At 51.9% G+C, this 17,526-nt stretch overlaps 1 protein-coding gene across 2 annotated transcripts; it reads right to left on the bottom strand.

Annotated features, from left to right (window-relative positions):
- Positions 1–1,184: 1,184 nt before the first annotated feature.
- On the bottom strand, positions 1,185–7,662 carry TRIAP1 (TP53 regulated inhibitor of apoptosis 1). Of its 2 annotated transcripts, XR_012930766.1 has the most exons (3): positions 7,473–7,662; positions 4,149–4,296; positions 1,185–2,978 (listed from the first exon to the last, which is right to left on the bottom strand). XR_012930766.1 is itself a non-coding variant. In XM_076056095.1 (2 exons), the coding sequence occupies exons 1-2, from the start codon at positions 7,623–7,625 to the stop codon at positions 4,210–4,212; spliced, it is 240 nt and encodes a 79-aa protein (XP_075912210.1). In that variant the 5' UTR covers positions 7,626–7,662; the 3' UTR covers positions 1,185–4,209. The 2 variants fall into 2 exon arrangements, 1 of the variants encoding a protein (XP_075912210.1); XM_076056095.1 differs by having other exon boundaries at positions 1,185–4,296.
- Positions 7,663–17,526: the final 9,864 nt, after the last annotated feature.

Raw genomic sequence — 17,526 nt, forward strand, 5'->3', positions numbered from 1 at the left:
TTTGTGCGAGTCTATGGGTTTGTGCAAGTCTATGGGTTTGTGTGAGTCTATGGGTCTGTGTGAGTCTATGGGTCTGTGTGAGTCTATGGGTCTATGTGTGGGTCTACAGATTTATGTGTGAGTCTATGAGTCTATGTGTGAGTCTACAGGTTTATGTGCGGGTCTATGGGTTTATGTGTGAGTCTATGGGTTTATATGAGTCTATGGGTCTGTGTGTCTATGGGTCTATGTGTGAGTGAATGGTTCTCTATGCAAGTCCATGGGTCTGTGTGTCTATGGGTCTCTATGCGAGTCCATGGGTCTGTGTGTCTATGGGTCTCTATGCGAGTCTATGGGTCTGTGTGAGTCTATGGGTCTGTGTGAGTCTATGGGTCTATGTGTGAATCTACAGGTTTATGTGTGAGTCTATGGGTCTATGTGTGAGTCTACAGGTTTATGTGCGGGTCTATGGGTTTATGTGTGAGTCTATGGGTTTATATGTCTATGGGTCTGTGTGTGTCTATGGGTCTCTATGCAAGTCCATGGGTCTGTGTGTGTCTATGGGTCTCTATGCGAGTCTATGGGTCTGTGTGAGTCTACGGGTCTGTGTGAGTCTACAGGTTTATGTGTGAGTCTATGGGTCTATGTGTGAGTCTACAGGTTTATGTGCGGGTCTATGGGTTTATGTGTGAGTCTATGGGTTTATATGTGTCTATGGGTCTGTGTGTCTATGGGTCTCTATGCGAGTCTATGGGTCTGTGTGTGTCTATGGGTCTATGTGTGAGTGAATGGTTCTCTATGCAAGTCCATGGGTCTGTGTGTGTCTATGGGTCTCTATGCGAGTCCATGGGTCTGTATGCGAGTCTATGGGTCTGTGTGTGTCTATGGGTCTCTATGCGAGTCTATGGGTCTGTGTGTGTCTATGGGTCTCTATGCGAGTCTATGGGTCTGTGTGTCTATGGGTCTATGTGTGAGTGAATGGTTCTCTATGCAAGTCCATGGGTCTGTGTGTGTCTATGGGTCTCTATGCGAGTCCATGGGTCTGTGTGTGTCTATGGGTCTCTATGCGAGTCTATGGGTCTGTGGCTACGCAGCTCAAACCCGGATTCGAACCCAGGCTCCCGGCGCCGATCCGAGCCGCAGCGACCCCAAACCAGGGAGGGTCGCCTTCCCTTCAACAGAAACACCGCGACGATGACAACTCATCCACATGATATATACTTTAATCATAAAAAAATACGTATACATTAGACCCAAATGTGTTTTTTTTGGGGGTTAATCGGTCATTTGGAGGTTGGGGTAGGGGTGGGGGTGTGTTTTTAGTTTGTTGTCGTCCTTCCACCTCCCCCCCCCGCCCCGCTCCTCCGATTAGCGCGGTCGGCAATAAGTGCGGTGCAAAAGAAGTTTTACGTATGTACGTAGCCACCATCTACACCACCACCACCATCTACACCACCATCTACACCACCACCACCATCTACACCACCACCATCATCTACACCACCATCTACACCACCACCACCATCTAGACCACCACCACCACAACCATCTACACCACCACCACCACCATCTACACCACCACCATCTACACCACCACCATCTACACCAGGGGTCACCAAACTACGGCCCGCGGGCCGGATCCGGCCCGCGACGTCAGTCCATCAGGCCCGCCGACGGTACTTGAATCTGGTTGATAAAACGTATGGAACACGAGACGTTGTGATACAATTTAAATATTATGTTTAGAATATGAGGAGATCTTCACGCGTGCGGAGGCCTCCTCACTGCTATGTGCCTTAAATTTACTATTTTAAATTGTAAATTATTGTATCTAGATTTTCTCGTTTATTCTGTTTGCTTATTTCACGCCATCCCAAGTACTTCCCCGGCTCGTGGTAGCTCCGCCTACGCTCTGACGTTACCATGGTTTCCATGGCAACGTCATGGCAACACGTTACCTTGGTTTCCATGGCAACACACACAAACACACAAACACGCATCTTTCCCGCCCCCAAGTATTGAACAGAATGTTTATGCGGCCCGCGATCGTCATTCTATCAGTTATCCGGCCCGCTGTGAAAAAAGTTTGGTGACCCCTGACCTACACCACCACCATCACCATCTACACCACCACCATCTACACCACCACCACCACCAACATCGCCGACGCCATTACCACTACACGCTGGAGTGAAAACCAATTTCTAGATTGAAAACTAATTTCTTTAGAACTGCTTCTTGTTGTTGTTTAGTTTGTCGTCCTTCCCCCCCTCCCTCCCCGCACCTCCGACTAGCACGGTTGGCTACGTACGGTGCGATAGAAGTTCAACACACAAAGACCCCCCCCCCCCCCGCCGTATCGCCTTAACAGTCTGTTTGGAGCAAGCACCTATGAAGGCCGGCAAGGCACACGAGGGGGTGGGTGGCCAGCACCACGCCCGGCCGCCTTTGTCGTCTCCCTCGTGCCCATGTTTACACACCGCACCGGGTACATATTTGAGGCCGAGTCGACCTAGCGGAGGCCCAGAACCGGTTCAGATAATCGTCACTGGTGTTGACCTTGAGCTGGAATCGAACTCGGGCCGGCGGGTAGTTCGTGCAGCGCGCCAACAGCTACACCACCGCAAACCCTCGGTTCAAAACACACACACACACACACGTAAGACAGGGGGGGGGGCGGGGGCTAGTGATGATAAGCGATCCCAATGAGAAATTTTTTTTTAATGTCCACGGAGGAGATGGAGCGGTGAAATCGGCCCGCATGGAGCCGCTAGGCGGATTGGCCCACGCCGTAGGATCGCGAGTGGCGGCCGGTCGCTGGTGGGGCTTGGGGTGGAGCTTCATCCGGCAGTGGTCGATGATGCCGGGTCCCGTCTGTGGCATGAAACTGAAAATTTCAACGCGCTGAGGCCCTCTCTGCGAGCTCTTTTTCAGAGGCGCACCTGGCCGTCGCACGTGCATCGCCCAACGGCAGCGGCCTCTCGACGTGCGGAAATTTGCTACAAACACACAGCAGGCATGGTCAGGGTTGGGATCGTGACCCACGACCCCCTCCTGTATACCAGGCGAGGTAAGTTAACATCTCCTAGCCACCATGATGATGATGAGAGAGAGAGAGAGACAAGAAAACGCCACATATACAGCAGCAGCAGGCGTCAGGGTCGGGATCGAACCCACGACCTCCTGTATACCAGGCGAGGTAAGTTAACATCTCCTAGCCACCGTGATGATGATGATGAGAGAGAGAGACAAGAAAACTCCAAATATACAGCAGCAGCAGCAGGCGTCAGGGTCGGGATCGAACCCACGACCTCCTGTATACCAGGCGAGGTAGTTAACATCTCCTAGCCACCGTGATTTCAACGGATTTGGCCATGATGATGATGGCATTTTGACTTCTACCAACTGAGGATGTTGTGCTGACCCCACCCACCCCATAACTGGACCATCTGTTAAAACAAAAAGCTTCATAGCTCATCGGATTCCTCCTCCTGCAGTGTAAATAAAGATTCTGATGAGTTGAGGGATGATGGCTAGATGGCTGTGGGAACACGGAGGGGGGGGAGAGGGAATGCGTGGTTGTGGAAGGAAAAAAAAATATAAAAAAAACACTCCGGAAACTATTTTTTATTTTACCAGGTAAGGGACGCTGAGTTCCGTAGCTCTTCATCAGACACGACATGGCCATCGCAAATGATAGCTCAACGAAGTGGCTCATCATCATCAGGTGGAATTGTATATCGGCAGCCACAAATACTCCTAAAACGCACGTTTCTAAACGTCGAGGGAAAAACCGGAGGACCTGGAGAAAAATCCACGCTACCACGGGGGAGAGCATGCAAACTCCAAATCTACAGCAGCAGCAGGCGTCGTCAGGGTCGGGATGGAACCCACGACCTCCTGCGTACCAGGCGAGGTAGTCAACATCTCCTAGCCACCGTGATGATGATGAGAGAGAGAGAGAGACACAGACTCCAAATCTACAGCAGCAGGCATTGTCAGGGTCGGGATGGAACCCACGACCTCCTGCGTACCAGGCGAGGCAGTTAACATCTCCTAGCCACCGTGATGATGATGATGATAGAGAGAGAGAGAGACAGACGCAAACTCCAAATATACAGCAGCAGGCGTCTTCAGGGTCGGGATGGAACCCACAACCTCCTGCGTACCAGGCGAGGCAGTTAACATCTCCTAGCCACCGTGGCGCTTTGTCGACGGACGTTCCCTCCTTCAGCTTTCGCTCGAGTCATTTGACTCTTCGTCGCCCGCCATGAACTCCAGACCGTCCAGCGGAATGTTCTGTTCCTTGATGGCTTTCTGCAAGGGGACGGGAGGAGGAAAAACTAAACTAAACCACAAGCAATGAAAGAGCCGGGCCCTGCGGAGTGGCTGTGGTCATTGTGCGATGTTGAATTTATTTCGCACCGCACGTAGACTGCCCATAGACTAACACTGCCCATAGACTAACACTACGCGTGGACTAACACAGCACAGACTAGCGCTGCACGTAGACTAACACTGCCCATAGACTAACACTGCCCATAGACTAACACTACACGTAGACTAACACTGCCCATAGACTAACACTGCCCGTAGACTAACACTGCCCATAGACTAACACAGCATAGACTAACACTACACGTAGACTAACACTGCCCATAGACTAACACTGCCTACAGACTAACACTGCCCATAGACTAACACTACCCATAGACTAACACTGCACATGGACTAACACTGCACATGGACTAACACTACCCATAGACTAACACAGCACAGACTAACACTGCCCGTAGACTAACACTGCCCATAGACTAACACTGCCCATAGACTAACACTGCCCATAGAATAACACTGCACATAGACTAACACTACCCATAGACTAACACTGCACGTAGACTAACACTGCACATGGACTAACACTGCCCATAGACTAACACTACCCATAGACTTACACTACCCATAGACTAACACTACACATAGACTAACACTGCCCGTAGACTAACACTGCCCATAGACTAACACTGCCCGTAGACTAACACTGCCCATAGACTAACACAGCATAGACTAACACTACACGTAGACTAACACTACCCATAGACTAACGCTTCCCATAGACTAACACTGCCCGTAGACTAACACTGCCCATAGACTAACACTGCCCATAGACTAACACAGCATAGACTAACACTACCCATAGACTAACACTACACGTAGACTAACACTACACGTAGACTAACACTACACAGACTAACACTGCCCATAGACTAACACTACACAGACTAACGCTGCCCATAGACTAACACTACCCATAGACTAACACTGCCCATAGACTAACACTACACGTAGACTAACACTGCCCATAGACTAACACTACCCATAGACAAACACTGAACGTAGACTAACACTGCCCGTAGACTAACGCTGCCCGTAGACTAACACTGCCTATAGACTAACACTGCACATAGACTAACACTGCCCATAGACTAACACTACCCATAGACTAACACTACCCGTAGACTAACACTACCCGTAGACTAACACTACCCATAGACTAACACTGCACGTAGACTAACACTGCACGTAGACTAACACTACCCGTAGACTAACACTGCCCGTAGACTAACACTGCACGTAGACTAACGCTGCACGTAGACCCCACTACTGCTCCTCACTCCACCTGAATGTGACATTTGTAAACCCGTTGGCTCTGCATCTTCTACAATTAACAAGTTACGAGGCCAAGGCTTTCGCCGCCCTTGCCTAGCCCGCCCTACCGACCTATGCGCGCTCTTGCCCGGCCGGGATGGAGGGGGTGAGGGTAATGTTGTCAAGATATAATACACTTAATTGCAGACTTTTAAAATGTACGGCAACTACCTCCGAACAACAACAAACACCCCCACCCCCACACCACGCGCAAGCAAACGAAGAAAAGCGCCACTTAAAAAAAATAAACTAACTCCCCCTACCACCACCACCTAACACGCACGAGGCCCGAGGCTTATCACCGCTCTTTCCTAAGCGTAGCCGGCCGCCATCGTCGCATCTTTGCTCGGCCCACCCCATCCTGCCACACCTCCCCCCCGGGGGAGGTCATTATCACCTTGAGACGCTTATCATTTGATTTTTTTTTACCCAGTATCAAAGTAGTTAACATCTATGGGATACTTTTTGTTACAGGATTAAAGTATGGAATATAAGAATAAGGTGTGTTTTATAAATCAACACACGAGGCGAGTTTAAAATGTTCAAACCACCAAATAAATTGTAGCTTTTGCAAGAGATTAAGTTTTCGCATTAAGCACCCACGGTGCTTGTGGTGAACATGCAAACAAACATGGCTCTGATGATAATAATAATGTTCAAACTTGAGTAATAATAATGTTACATGCATTGGGTTTTATAGTAATGTAATAATAATGTTACATTGTCTTTGACACACACAATGTGTCACGTGTGTTCACACACACACACAATGTGTCACGTGTGTTCACACACACACAATGTGTCACGTGTGTTCACACACACACACAATGTGTCACGTGTGTTCACACACACACACACAATGTGTCACGTGTGTTCACACACACACACAATGTGTCACGTGTGTTCACACACACACACACAATGTGTCACGTGTGTTCACACACACACACAATGTGTCACGTGTGTTCACACACACACACAATGTGTCACGTGTGTTCACACACAGACACTGTGTCACGTGTGTTCACACACAGACACTGTGTCACGTGTGTTCACACACAGACACTGTGTCACGTGTGTTCACACACAGACACTGTGTCACGTGTGTTCACACACAGACACTGTGTCACGTGTGTTCACACACAGACACTGTGTCACGTGTGTTCACACACAGACACTGTGTCACGTGTGTTCACACACAGACACTGTGTCACGTGTGTTCACACACAGACACTGTGTCACGTGTGTTCACACACAGACACTGTGTCACGTGTGTTCACACACACAATGTGTCACGTGTGTTCACACACACAATGTGTCACGTGTGTTCACACACACAGACAGTCCCACGTGTGTTCACACACAGACAGTCCCACGTGTGTTCACACACAGACAGTCCCACGTGTGTTCACACACACACACAGTCCCACGTGTGTTCACACACACACAGTCCCACGTGTGTTCACACACACACAGTCCCACGTGTGTTCACACACACACAGTCTCACGTGTGTTCACACACACACAGCCCCACGTGTGTTCACACACACACAGCCCCACGTGTGTTCACACACACACAGTCCCACGTGTGTTCACACACACACAGTCTCACGTGTGTTCACACACACACACAGTCTCACGTGTGTTCACACACACACAGTCCCACGTGTGTTCACACACACACACACAGTCCCACGTGTGTTCACACACACACACACAGCCCCACGTGTGTTCACACACACACACACAGCCCCACGTGTGTTCACACACACACAGACACACACCTTGAGACACGTCTGGTAGCCCTTGAAGATCTCCGCGCAAGGGTCTGCGCCGCTCCGATGTTCGCCCTTGAGGAAGCGCTCCGAGAACCACGAATTGAAGCAGCGGTCGTAGGCCCGCTTCAGCTCCGTGCAACCTTCGCCGATGCTGTCCATGGCTCGAGTGGCACACAGAGAGAGAGAGAGGCGTGGGTGGGGTGGGGGAGAGGGAGAGAGAGGTGGGTGGGAGGGAGGCGTGGGGTGGGGTGGGGGGAGAGGCGTGTGTGGGGTGGGGGGAGAGAGGCGTGGGTGGGGTGGGGGGAGAGGCGTGGGTGGGGTGTGGGGAGAGGCGTGGGTGGGGTGGGGGGAGAGAGAGGCGTGGGTAGAGTGGGGGGAGAGAGAGGCGTGGGTGGGGTGGGGGGAGAGAGAGGCGTGGGTGGGGTGGGGGAGAGAGAGGCGTGGGTGGGGTGGGGGGAGAGAGAGGCGTGGGTGGGGTGGGGGAGAGAGAGGCGTGGGTGGGGTGGGGGAGAGAGAGGCGTGGGTGGGGTGGGGGGAGAGAGAGGCGTGGGTGGGGTGGGGGGAGAGAGAGGCGTGGGTGGGGTGGGGGGAGAGAGAGTCGTGGGTGGGAGGGAGGCGTGGGGTGGGGGGAGAGAGAGGCGTGGGTGGGGTGGGGGGAGAGAGAGGCGTGGGTGGGGGGAGAGAGAGAGAGGCGTGGGTGGGGTGGGGGGAGAGAGAGACGTGGGTGGGGTGGGGGGAGAGGCGTGGGTTAGGTGGGGGGAGAGAGAGGCGTGGGTGGGGGGGAGGCGTGGGGTGGGGGGAGAGAGAGGCGTGGGTGGGGGGAGAGAGAGGCGTGGGTGGGGGGAGAGGCGTGAGATGTGTGGGGTGGGGGGAGAGAGATGGGTGGGGTGGGTGGGGGGAGAGGCGTGAGATGGGTGGGGGGAGAGAGAGGCCACTACCTCAGCCACCACCACTACCTCAACCACCACGACCTCCACCACCACCACCACGACCTCCACCACCAACTCTACCTCCACTACCACCACCACTACTACCACCACCACTATCACCACCACCACCACTACCTCCACCACCACTACCTCCACCACCACCACTACCTCCACCACCACTACCACCACCACTACCACCACCACCACTACCTCCACCACCACTACCACCACCACTACCACCACTACCACCACCACCACCACCACTATCACCACCACCATCACTACCTCCACCACCACTACCTCCACCACCACCACCACTACCACCACCACTACTACCTCCACCACCACTACCACCACCACTACCTCCACCACCACTACCACCACCACCTCCACCTACCCGTGTCTGTCTCTCGTTGTCGATAGCTCGGTGAGAGGGCGGTTTTGTAGTGGTGGTTGTTGTTGGTGGTTGTTCGTGGTGGTTGTTGTTGTTGGTGGTTGGTGGTGGTTGTTGTTGTTGGTGGTTGGTGGTGGTGGTTGTTGGTGGTTGTGGTGGTGGTGGTTGTTGGTGGTTGTGGTGGTGGTGGTTGTGGTGGTTGGTGGTGGTAGTTGTTGGTGGTTGTTGGTGGTGGTTGTTGTTGGTGGTTGGTGGTGGTAGTTGTTGTTGGTGGTTGGTGGTGGTTGTGGTGGTGGTTGGTGGTGGTAGTTGTTGGTGGTGGTTGGTGGTGGTAGTTGTTGGTGGTTGTTTGTGGTGGTTGGTGGTGGTAGTTGTTGGTGGTAGTTGTTGGTGGTTGGTGGTGGTTGGTGGTGGTTGATGTTGGTGGTTGGTGGTGGTTGTTGGTGGTGGTTGTTGGTGGTGGTTGGTGGTGGTTGGTGGTGGTGGTTGTTGGTGGTGGTTGGTGGTGGTAGTTGTTGGTGGTGGTTGGTGGTGGTAGTTGTTGGTGGTAGTTGTTGGTGGTTGATGTTGGTGGTTGGTGGTGGTTGTTGGTGGTGGTTGTTGGTGGTGGTTGGTGGTGGTTGGTGGTGGTGGTGGTGGTTGTTGGTGGTGGTTGGTGGTGGTAGTTGTTGGTGGTGGTTGGTGGTGGTAGTTGTTGGTGGTGGTTGGTGGTGGTAGTTGTTGGTGGTTGGTGGTGGTTGTTGGTGGTGGTGGTTGGTGGTGCTGGTGAGAGTGGTGGTGGTTTGTTGGTGGTTGTGGTTGTTGGTGGTGGTTTGGTGGTGGTTGGTGGTGGTTTGGTGGTGGTTGGTGGTGGTGAGAGTGGTGGTGGTTGTTGTTTTTGGTGGTTGTGTATGTTGTTGTTGTTGGTGGTGGTTGTTGGTGGTGGTGCTGTGATGGCTTTGACCCGCTAGGTGGCGGTGCGAGCTAAGCGGGCCTCGCCACCCACCAAGACAAAGACAAAGGTGCCCCGTGTATCCTTCGCAGAGTTGTTGGGGCAAGTGCTGCACCACCTATCGAAGGTTCGACACGAGGGAGTGGGTGGCCAGCGCTTACCACGCCCGGCCGCCTTTGTCTCCCCAGTGGCCACACACACACTCACGCACGCATTGAGAAACAACGTGCGTTTGGAGTATTTGGGGCCGTCCATAAATGACGTCACGCAATTTTGGACGATTTTCGACCCTCCCCCCCTCAAATATGACGTCACAAAGCTCTGCCCCCCCTCCCCCCCCGAAATAAAAATGCTTCAAATCGCTTTAAACTATTGTTGTCATTGTAGTGTGTATTTAATGTGGCGCTGCACTCTGATGTTGTAGGAGAAAACATTTAATAAAAATTATATTTAATTAAGTAGAACGTGTTGTCTATGTTTATTTATAAAGTTGCGCAATTTTGATGTGACGTCACATTTCTCAAACCCCCCCCACCCCCCCCCACTCGTCACACATCGTCACAAATGTCTGACCCCACCCCACCCCCCCATAGGTGCGTGACGTCATTTATGGACGGCTCCCTTGGCCCGCTGCTATAAATGTCCACGTGATAGCCAGCACTTACCACGCCCGGCCGCCTTTGTCTCCCCAGTGGCTACGTGATGATGATGATGATGGTGATGATGAGTCGCTTCTTACAAAGAGCTACACAGAAGCTCAGAGGGGGCCTTACCTGGTCAAATAAAACATAGCTCAGTTTAAAATATATAAAGTTTTTTTTTATTGACACACCGCACCAGATTCCCATTTGAGGCTGAGCCGACCTAGGGGAGGCACCAGCACCGGTACAGATAATTGTCGTCACCGGCGTTGGTGGTGGTGGGGTTGGTGGTGGTGGGGTTGGTGGTGTTGGTGGTGGTGGGGTTGGTGGTGTTGGTGGTGGTGTTGGTGGTGTTGGTGGTTGGTGGTGGTGGGGTTGGTGGCGTTGGTGTTGGTGCTGTTGGTGGTGGTGCTGGTGTTGGTGGTGGTATTGGTGTTGGTGCTGTTGGTGGTGGTGGTGGTGTTGGTAGGGTTGGTGGTGGTGGTGTTGGTGGTGGCGGTGTTGGTGGTGGGGTTGGTGGTGTTGGTGGTGGGGTTGGTGGTGTTGGTGTTGGTGGTGGTGTTGGTGGTGGGGTTGGTGGTGGTGTTGGTGGTGTTGGTGGTGGTGGTGGGGTTGGTGGCGTTGGTGCTGTTGGTGGTGGTGCTGGTGTTGGTGGTGTTGGTGCTGTTGGTGGTGGTGTTGGTGGTGGTGTTGGTGGTGTTGGTGCTGTTGGTGGTGGTGTTGGTGGGATGGTTGGTGGTGGTGGGATGGTTGGTGGTGTTGGTGGTGGTGTTGGTGGTGAGGTTGGTGGTGGTGTTGGTGGTGTTGGTGGTGGTGTTGGTGTTGGTGCTGTTGGTGGTGGTGCTGGTGTTGGTGGTGTTGGTGTTGGTGCTGTTGGTGGTGGTGGGGTTGGTGGTGTTGGTGTTGGTGGGGTTGGTGGTGATGGTGTTGGTGGTGTTGGTGGTGGTGGTGTTGGTGGTGTTGGTGGTGTTGGTGTTGGTGGTGGTGTGGTTGTTGGCGGTGGCCGTGATCGGGAATCGAACTCGTGCCACAGTCGGGCCCAGCGCGCTCACCGCTGCACCGCAAAGACAAAGATCCCCCGTGTAGCCTCAACACGCTGTTGGGGCAAGTTCCGTGAGCGAGTAGCAGCAGCAGCAGCAGCACCTTCGAAGGCCAAACCCGGCACACGAGTTGCCCAAACAAACCACGCTTGGCCCCCTTTGTCTCCCCGACTGGCGACGTTCACGCGCCTGGAACGGGAACCCATTTGAGGCCGAGTCGACCCTGACGAAGGCACACCACCAACCACCACGAGGGACGGACGGACGGACGCAGCCAGCGAATGGACACTCGCAACGCACGTGGGGGGGGGAGGGGGGAGGTTTGGAGGAAATAATGAATGAAAATAGATTGAGCACTTCCAGAACTTGGTCGGCCACTGTCTGTCTGCAACGTGTTTGTTCTTTTTTTTTGACAGCGTTGTAAAAAATAAATTATTTTCGTTTTGTGCCGACTCGGCTTGATTTAAAAGCTCCCCGTCTGCGTGAGCTGCAACAAAAGAAGTGGAGTGGATTTGCGGTGGTGGTGGGAGAGGTTGTGGTGGTGGGAGAGGTTGTGGTGGTGATGGTGCTGGGAGAGGTTGTGGTGGTGGTGGTGCTGGGAGAGGTGGTGGTGGTGGAAGGAGAAGTTGTGGTGGTGGGAGAGGTTGTGGTGCTGGGAAATGTTGTGGTGGTGGAGGGAGAGGTTGTGGTGGTGGAGGTGGTGGGAGAGGTTGTGGTGGTGGTGGGAGAGGTTGTGGTGGTGGAGGGAGAGGTTGTGGTGGTGGGAGAGGTTGTGGTGCTGGGAGAGGTTGTGGTGGTGGTGGTGGAGGGAGACGTTGTGGTGGTGGAGGGAGACGTTGTGGTGGTGGTGGAGGGAGAGGTTGTGGTGGTGGGAGAGGTTGTGGTGGTGGAGGTGGTGGGAGAGGTTGTGGTGGTGGGAGAGGTTGTGGTGCTAGGAGATGTTGTGGTGGTGGAGGGAGACGTTGTGGTGGTGGTGGAGGGAGAGGTTGTGGTGGTGGGAGAGGTTGTGGTGGTGGAGGTGGAGGTTGTGGTGGTGGGAGAGGTTGTGGTGCTAGGAGATGTTGTGGTGGTGGAGGGAGACGTTGTGGTGGTGGTGGAGGTGGTGGTGGGAGAGGTTGTGATGCTTGTGGTGGTGATGGAGGGAGACGTTGTGGTGGTGGAGGTGGTGGTGGGAGATGTTGTGGTGGTGGAGGGAGACGTTGTGGTGGTGGAGGGAGACGTTGTGGTGGTGGTGGAGGTGGTGATGGGAGACGTTGTGATGCTTGTGGTGGTGGTGGAGGGAGACGTTGTGGAGGTGGTGGAGGGAGACGTTGTGGTGGTGGAGGGAGACGTTGTGGTGGTGGAGGTGGTGGTGGGAGAGGTTGTGATGCTTGTGGTGGTGGTGGTAGTGGCAGGCAGGGCTGCCAACGCAGCCCTGCCTGCCAGGTGAGCTCCACCGGCAGGCAAAGCTGCGTTGGCTGGGTCGTGTCGCCCGCATGCCCAGCCACCGCAGTGCCCAGCCACCGCAGTGCCCTGCCCAGCCACCGCAGTGCCCAGCCACCGCAGTGCCCAACCACCGCAGTGCCCAGCCCAGCCACCGCAGTGCCCAGCCACCGCAGTGCCCAGCCACCGCAGTGCCCAGACACCGCAGTGCCCAGCCCAACCACCGCAGTGCCCAGCCACCGCAGTGCCCAGCCCAACCACCACCTGCCCAGCCACCGCAGTGCCCAACCACCGCAGTGCCCAGACACCGCAGTGCCCAGCCCAGCCACCGCAGTGCCCAGCCACCGCAGTGCCCAGCCACCGCAGTGCCCAGCCCAGCCACCGCAGTGCCCAGCCACCGCAGTGCCCAGCCACCGCAGTGCCCAATCACCGCATGCCTAAACAGCTTTTGTTCGGCCAGATCGAGGGGGGCTAATCGGGCGCGGCATGGGCTAGAGAAGAGATGGAGTGATGTGGATCAGGAGGACGTGGAGCTGAGTGGACTTGCCGATGACTGGTACCAGCGGTGTCCAGGTCGGCCTCTGTGGAGGAGGCTCGTGAAGGACGCTACCGGGCAGTTGGAGGCAGTCGCCCTCCAACAACAACGGAGGGCGGAGGAGCGACGCTCACAACAACGAGCGGAACGCCGGGTGGATAAAGCACAGCAGGTTGGCACTGTAGGGGGGCACAGGTGGTGCATCAGCCAGTCATCTCAGTCAATCGACTCGTGGCATCTGCTGGGTCTGTCCCGTGACCTCCTGCCAGCGGGCGTTCGATACTTCACGTGGCCTCAAGGTGCACATAGCCTAATGGCGATTGTTGTTGTTGTTGAAGGGAGAGGTAGCGGTGGTGGAGGTTGTGGTGGTGGTGGAGGAGGGAGAGGTGGTGGAGGTGGAGAAGGAGGAGGGAGAAGGTGGTGGTGGTGGTGGAGGGAGAGGAGGGAGAGGTGGTAGTGGTGTAAGGGAGAGGTGGTGGAGGAGGAGGAGGAGGAGGTTGTGGGGGTGGTGGCTGGGATTCTTGAGCTGGTGGTGGAAGTTGTGGTGGTGGTGGTGGCAGAGGCTGGGTTAAAAGAAGGGAGGGAGGGAGGTAATTTCTGAATTTGATTAAATCGTCAACTTCACTGTAAGTCGCTTCTGGCTAATGGCGGTGATGACTCAGACTCAAGAGGGATCTGAGGTTTGGCTTTTGAATCTGTCCATGAAAATGTGTTTTTTGTTTTTTTAACCCTTTCTGGCAATAAAACAGTCGTGTTAAAGATGTTAAAGCACCGAACAGAAACCTTTTAGCAAGAAATCCCGTCACTGCATTAACCCACACACGATACTTGTGATGAACGCGTAAACACAAACACGGCTCTGATAAGTATGTTATGATGGCATTGTCTTCGAAACTGATTGGTCCACACTAATGTCAGCTTTCTTTAGGATATCGTCTCACTGACAGCGTTAGACCAGAGGACGACAAACAGGCGGAGACAGCACCAGGGCAATGCCACTATCAGGGGACATCGAGAGCTCGGGGTGACCAGCTACATGATGGGATCTCACACTTGCCACTATCAAAATATGAGTGTGATAATTTTATTGTTTTATATTTTTATTATTTTATTGTTTCCCTTCTACGTGACTTTACCGATAGAGCCAATAATATGAATCCCTGCAGTCACGAAAGCTTTAAATCAAACTATAAGAGTGTTTTACCCTCTCTGGCCATAATAACACAGTCGTGTTAAAGATGTTCAAACAACAAACAGAAACATTTTTGCAAGGAATCCTGCCACTGCATTAATGACACATGGTGAACGCGCAAACACAAACACGGCTCTGGTAGTCTATGATGGTGGCATTGTTTTCGAAACTGATTGGTCCACACCAGAGAGACGGCTTTCTTTAGAGCCCAGTCTCACTTAACAGCGTTAGACCAGAGGACGACAAACAGGCGGAGACAGCACCAGGGCAATGCCACTATCAGGGGACATCGAGAGCTCGGGGTGACCAGCTACATCACGTGACATCCCTTGCCACTATCCAACTATAACAATAGCTTTTACCCTCTCTGGCTATAACACAGGAGGTTGTTCAGGCGCTCAAACGCCAATCAGAAAGGAACCCTGTGGCTACATTAACCGCACCACGGTCCTTGTGGTGAACGTGCAAACGAAAAACAAGACCACGTTCTGGTAGTTCGTGCATTTCTGTTGACAAGTTTCGATGACTCCACTGCTGAGCCTGGCCCACTGCGCATTCACGCGAGTCTATGAGTCCAATCCACGGTCATCATTAACTCTAGCGGTGTAATGATTATTACGATAATTATTCGTTAGATCAAGTGAATAGTTAAATGCCGTGTTGTTAAACGCGCCACCATCCCACGCAGACAATTAGCGAGGTTGGTGTCACGTAAACAGAACGTGGCCAATTCGTCACTAGTACGGCACTAGTGTACGGTGTAGTGTATAGTGTAGTGTATAGTGTAGTACACTAGTACAGCACTAGTGTGTAGTGTATAGTGTAGTATACTAGTACGGCACTAGTGTGTAGTGTATAGTGTAGTATACTAGTACAGCACTAGTGTGTAGTGTATAGTGTAGTACACTAGTACGGCACTAGTGTGTAGTGTATAGTGTAGTATACTAGTACAGCACTAGTGTGTAGTGTATAGTGTAGTATACTAGTACAGCACTAGTGTGTAGTGTATAGTGTAGTGTATAGTGTAGTATACTAGTACAGCACTAGTGTGTAAAGTATAGTGTAGTATACTAGTACAGCACTAGTGTATAGTGCAGTGTATAGTGTAGTATACTAGTACAGCACTAGTGTGTAGTATATAGTGTAGTATACTAGTGCAGCACTAGTGTATAGTGTAGTGTATAGTGTAGTATACTAGTACTGCACTAGTGTGTAGTGTATAGTGTAGTATACTAGTACAGCACTAGTGTGTAGTGTATAGTGTAGTATACTAGTACAGCACTAGTGTGTAGTGTATAGTGTAGTATACTAGTACAGCACTAGTATAGTGTAATGTATAGTGTAGTATACTAGTACAGCACTAGTGTGTAGTGCATAGTGTAGTATACTAGTACAGCACTAGTGTAGTGTATAGTGTAGTGTATAGTGTAGTATACTAGTACAGCACTAGTGTAGTATATAGTGTAGTGTATAGTGTAGTATATAGTGTAGTGTATAGTGTAGTATATAGTGTAGTGTATAGTGTAGTATAGTAAAGATTGTGTGTCACGTAAACAGAACGTGGCCAATTTGTCACTAGTACGGCACTAGTGTGAAGTGTAGTGTATAGTGTAGTGTATAATGCAGTGTGTAGTGTAGTGTATAGTGTAGTGTATAGTGTAGTATACTAGTACAGCACTAGTGTATTGTATAGTGTAGTGTATAATGTAGTATACTAGTACAGCACTAGTGTGTAGTGTAGTGTATAGTGTAGTGTATAGTGTAGTGTATAGTGTATAATGTAGTATACTAGTACAGCACTAGTGTATAGTGTAGTATACTAGTACAGCTTTAGTGTGTAGTGTATAGTGTAGTATACTAGTACAGCACTAGTGTGTAGTGTAGTGTATCGTGTAGTGTATAGTGTAGCCTGTAGTGTAGTGTATAGTGTAGGATACTAGTACAGCACTAGTGTGTAGTGTAGTGTATAATGTAGTGTATAATGTAGTATACTAGTACAGCAACTACACCGGTCGTGTGCTGGAGGGCCAAGCCACAACATCTACAATCTGAGCACCGTCACGTATCGCCAGTAATTTACAACCGGCTTCATCAGGCGATAGCCAGATCTGTGGAGGAATCCTCACGTTTAGTTCCGAAAGATCCAAGGGGTAGATCTGATGACGAAAGCCAACTTGTTAAACTGACATGTGATTCACTGCACGTTACATTATTCGTTACACGTTACATTATTCGTTACACGTTACATTATTCGTTACACGTAACATTATTATTTACACGTTACTGTCTTCGTTACACGTTACATTATTAATTAAACGTTACGTTATTCGCTGCACGTTACTTTCTTCGCTACACGATACATTATTCGTCACACGTTACATTATTCGTTACACGTTACATTATTCATTACCAGTAACATTATCAGTTTCGCGTTACATATTTCGTCACACGTTACTTTTTTAGTTACACGTTACCTTTCGTTACATTTTTCGTTACACGTTACATTAAGCCCATACCACGCGTATATTTTTCGACGTTTAACGTTACTAGATTTACGAAAACAACAGCAATGAAAGGGGCCGTACGACATTTATTATTTAGTTATTAATTTCATGCTGGGGCCCTGTTTAGTCAACGTGAAATTTTAGGGACTGCCCCTAATCCCCCCCTCTATCCCCCCCCCCTGCTCCCCCTCCCCTCCTCCCCCTCACCCCCCCCATTGCATCACTGCGCCAGATTGAGTCACGAGACGTGCCCCCCCCCCACTCCACCCCCTCGCCTTGCAGTGTGGCCCAGAGCCAGACACGTGGACGGGACTCTGAGACTCATCACGCACTCACACAGAGACCCATAGACTCACACAGAGACTCATCACGCACTCACACAGAGACCCATAGACTCACACAGAGACCCATAGACTCACACAGAGACTCATAGACTCGCACAGAGACCCACAGACTCGCACAGAGACCCATA

The sequence above is a fragment of the Petromyzon marinus genome, chromosome 74 (assembly GCF_048934315.1).
Source record: "Petromyzon marinus isolate PM22_M1 ecotype Great Lakes invasive population chromosome 74, UKy_Petmar_22M1.pri1.0, whole genome shotgun sequence".
Classification (NCBI taxonomy): domain Eukaryota; kingdom Metazoa; phylum Chordata; class Hyperoartia; order Petromyzontiformes; family Petromyzontidae; genus Petromyzon; species Petromyzon marinus.

Coding starts and splice junctions, on each gene's coding strand:
- TRIAP1 (XM_076056095.1), bottom strand. CDS start 7,625: ATGGACAGCATCGGCGAAGGTTGCACGGAGCTGAAGCGGGCCTACGAC. Junction 4,297..7,472: donor GCTACCAGACGTGTCTCAAG/GTGTGTGTCTGT, acceptor GTCCCCTTGCAG/AAAGCCATCAAGGAACAGAA.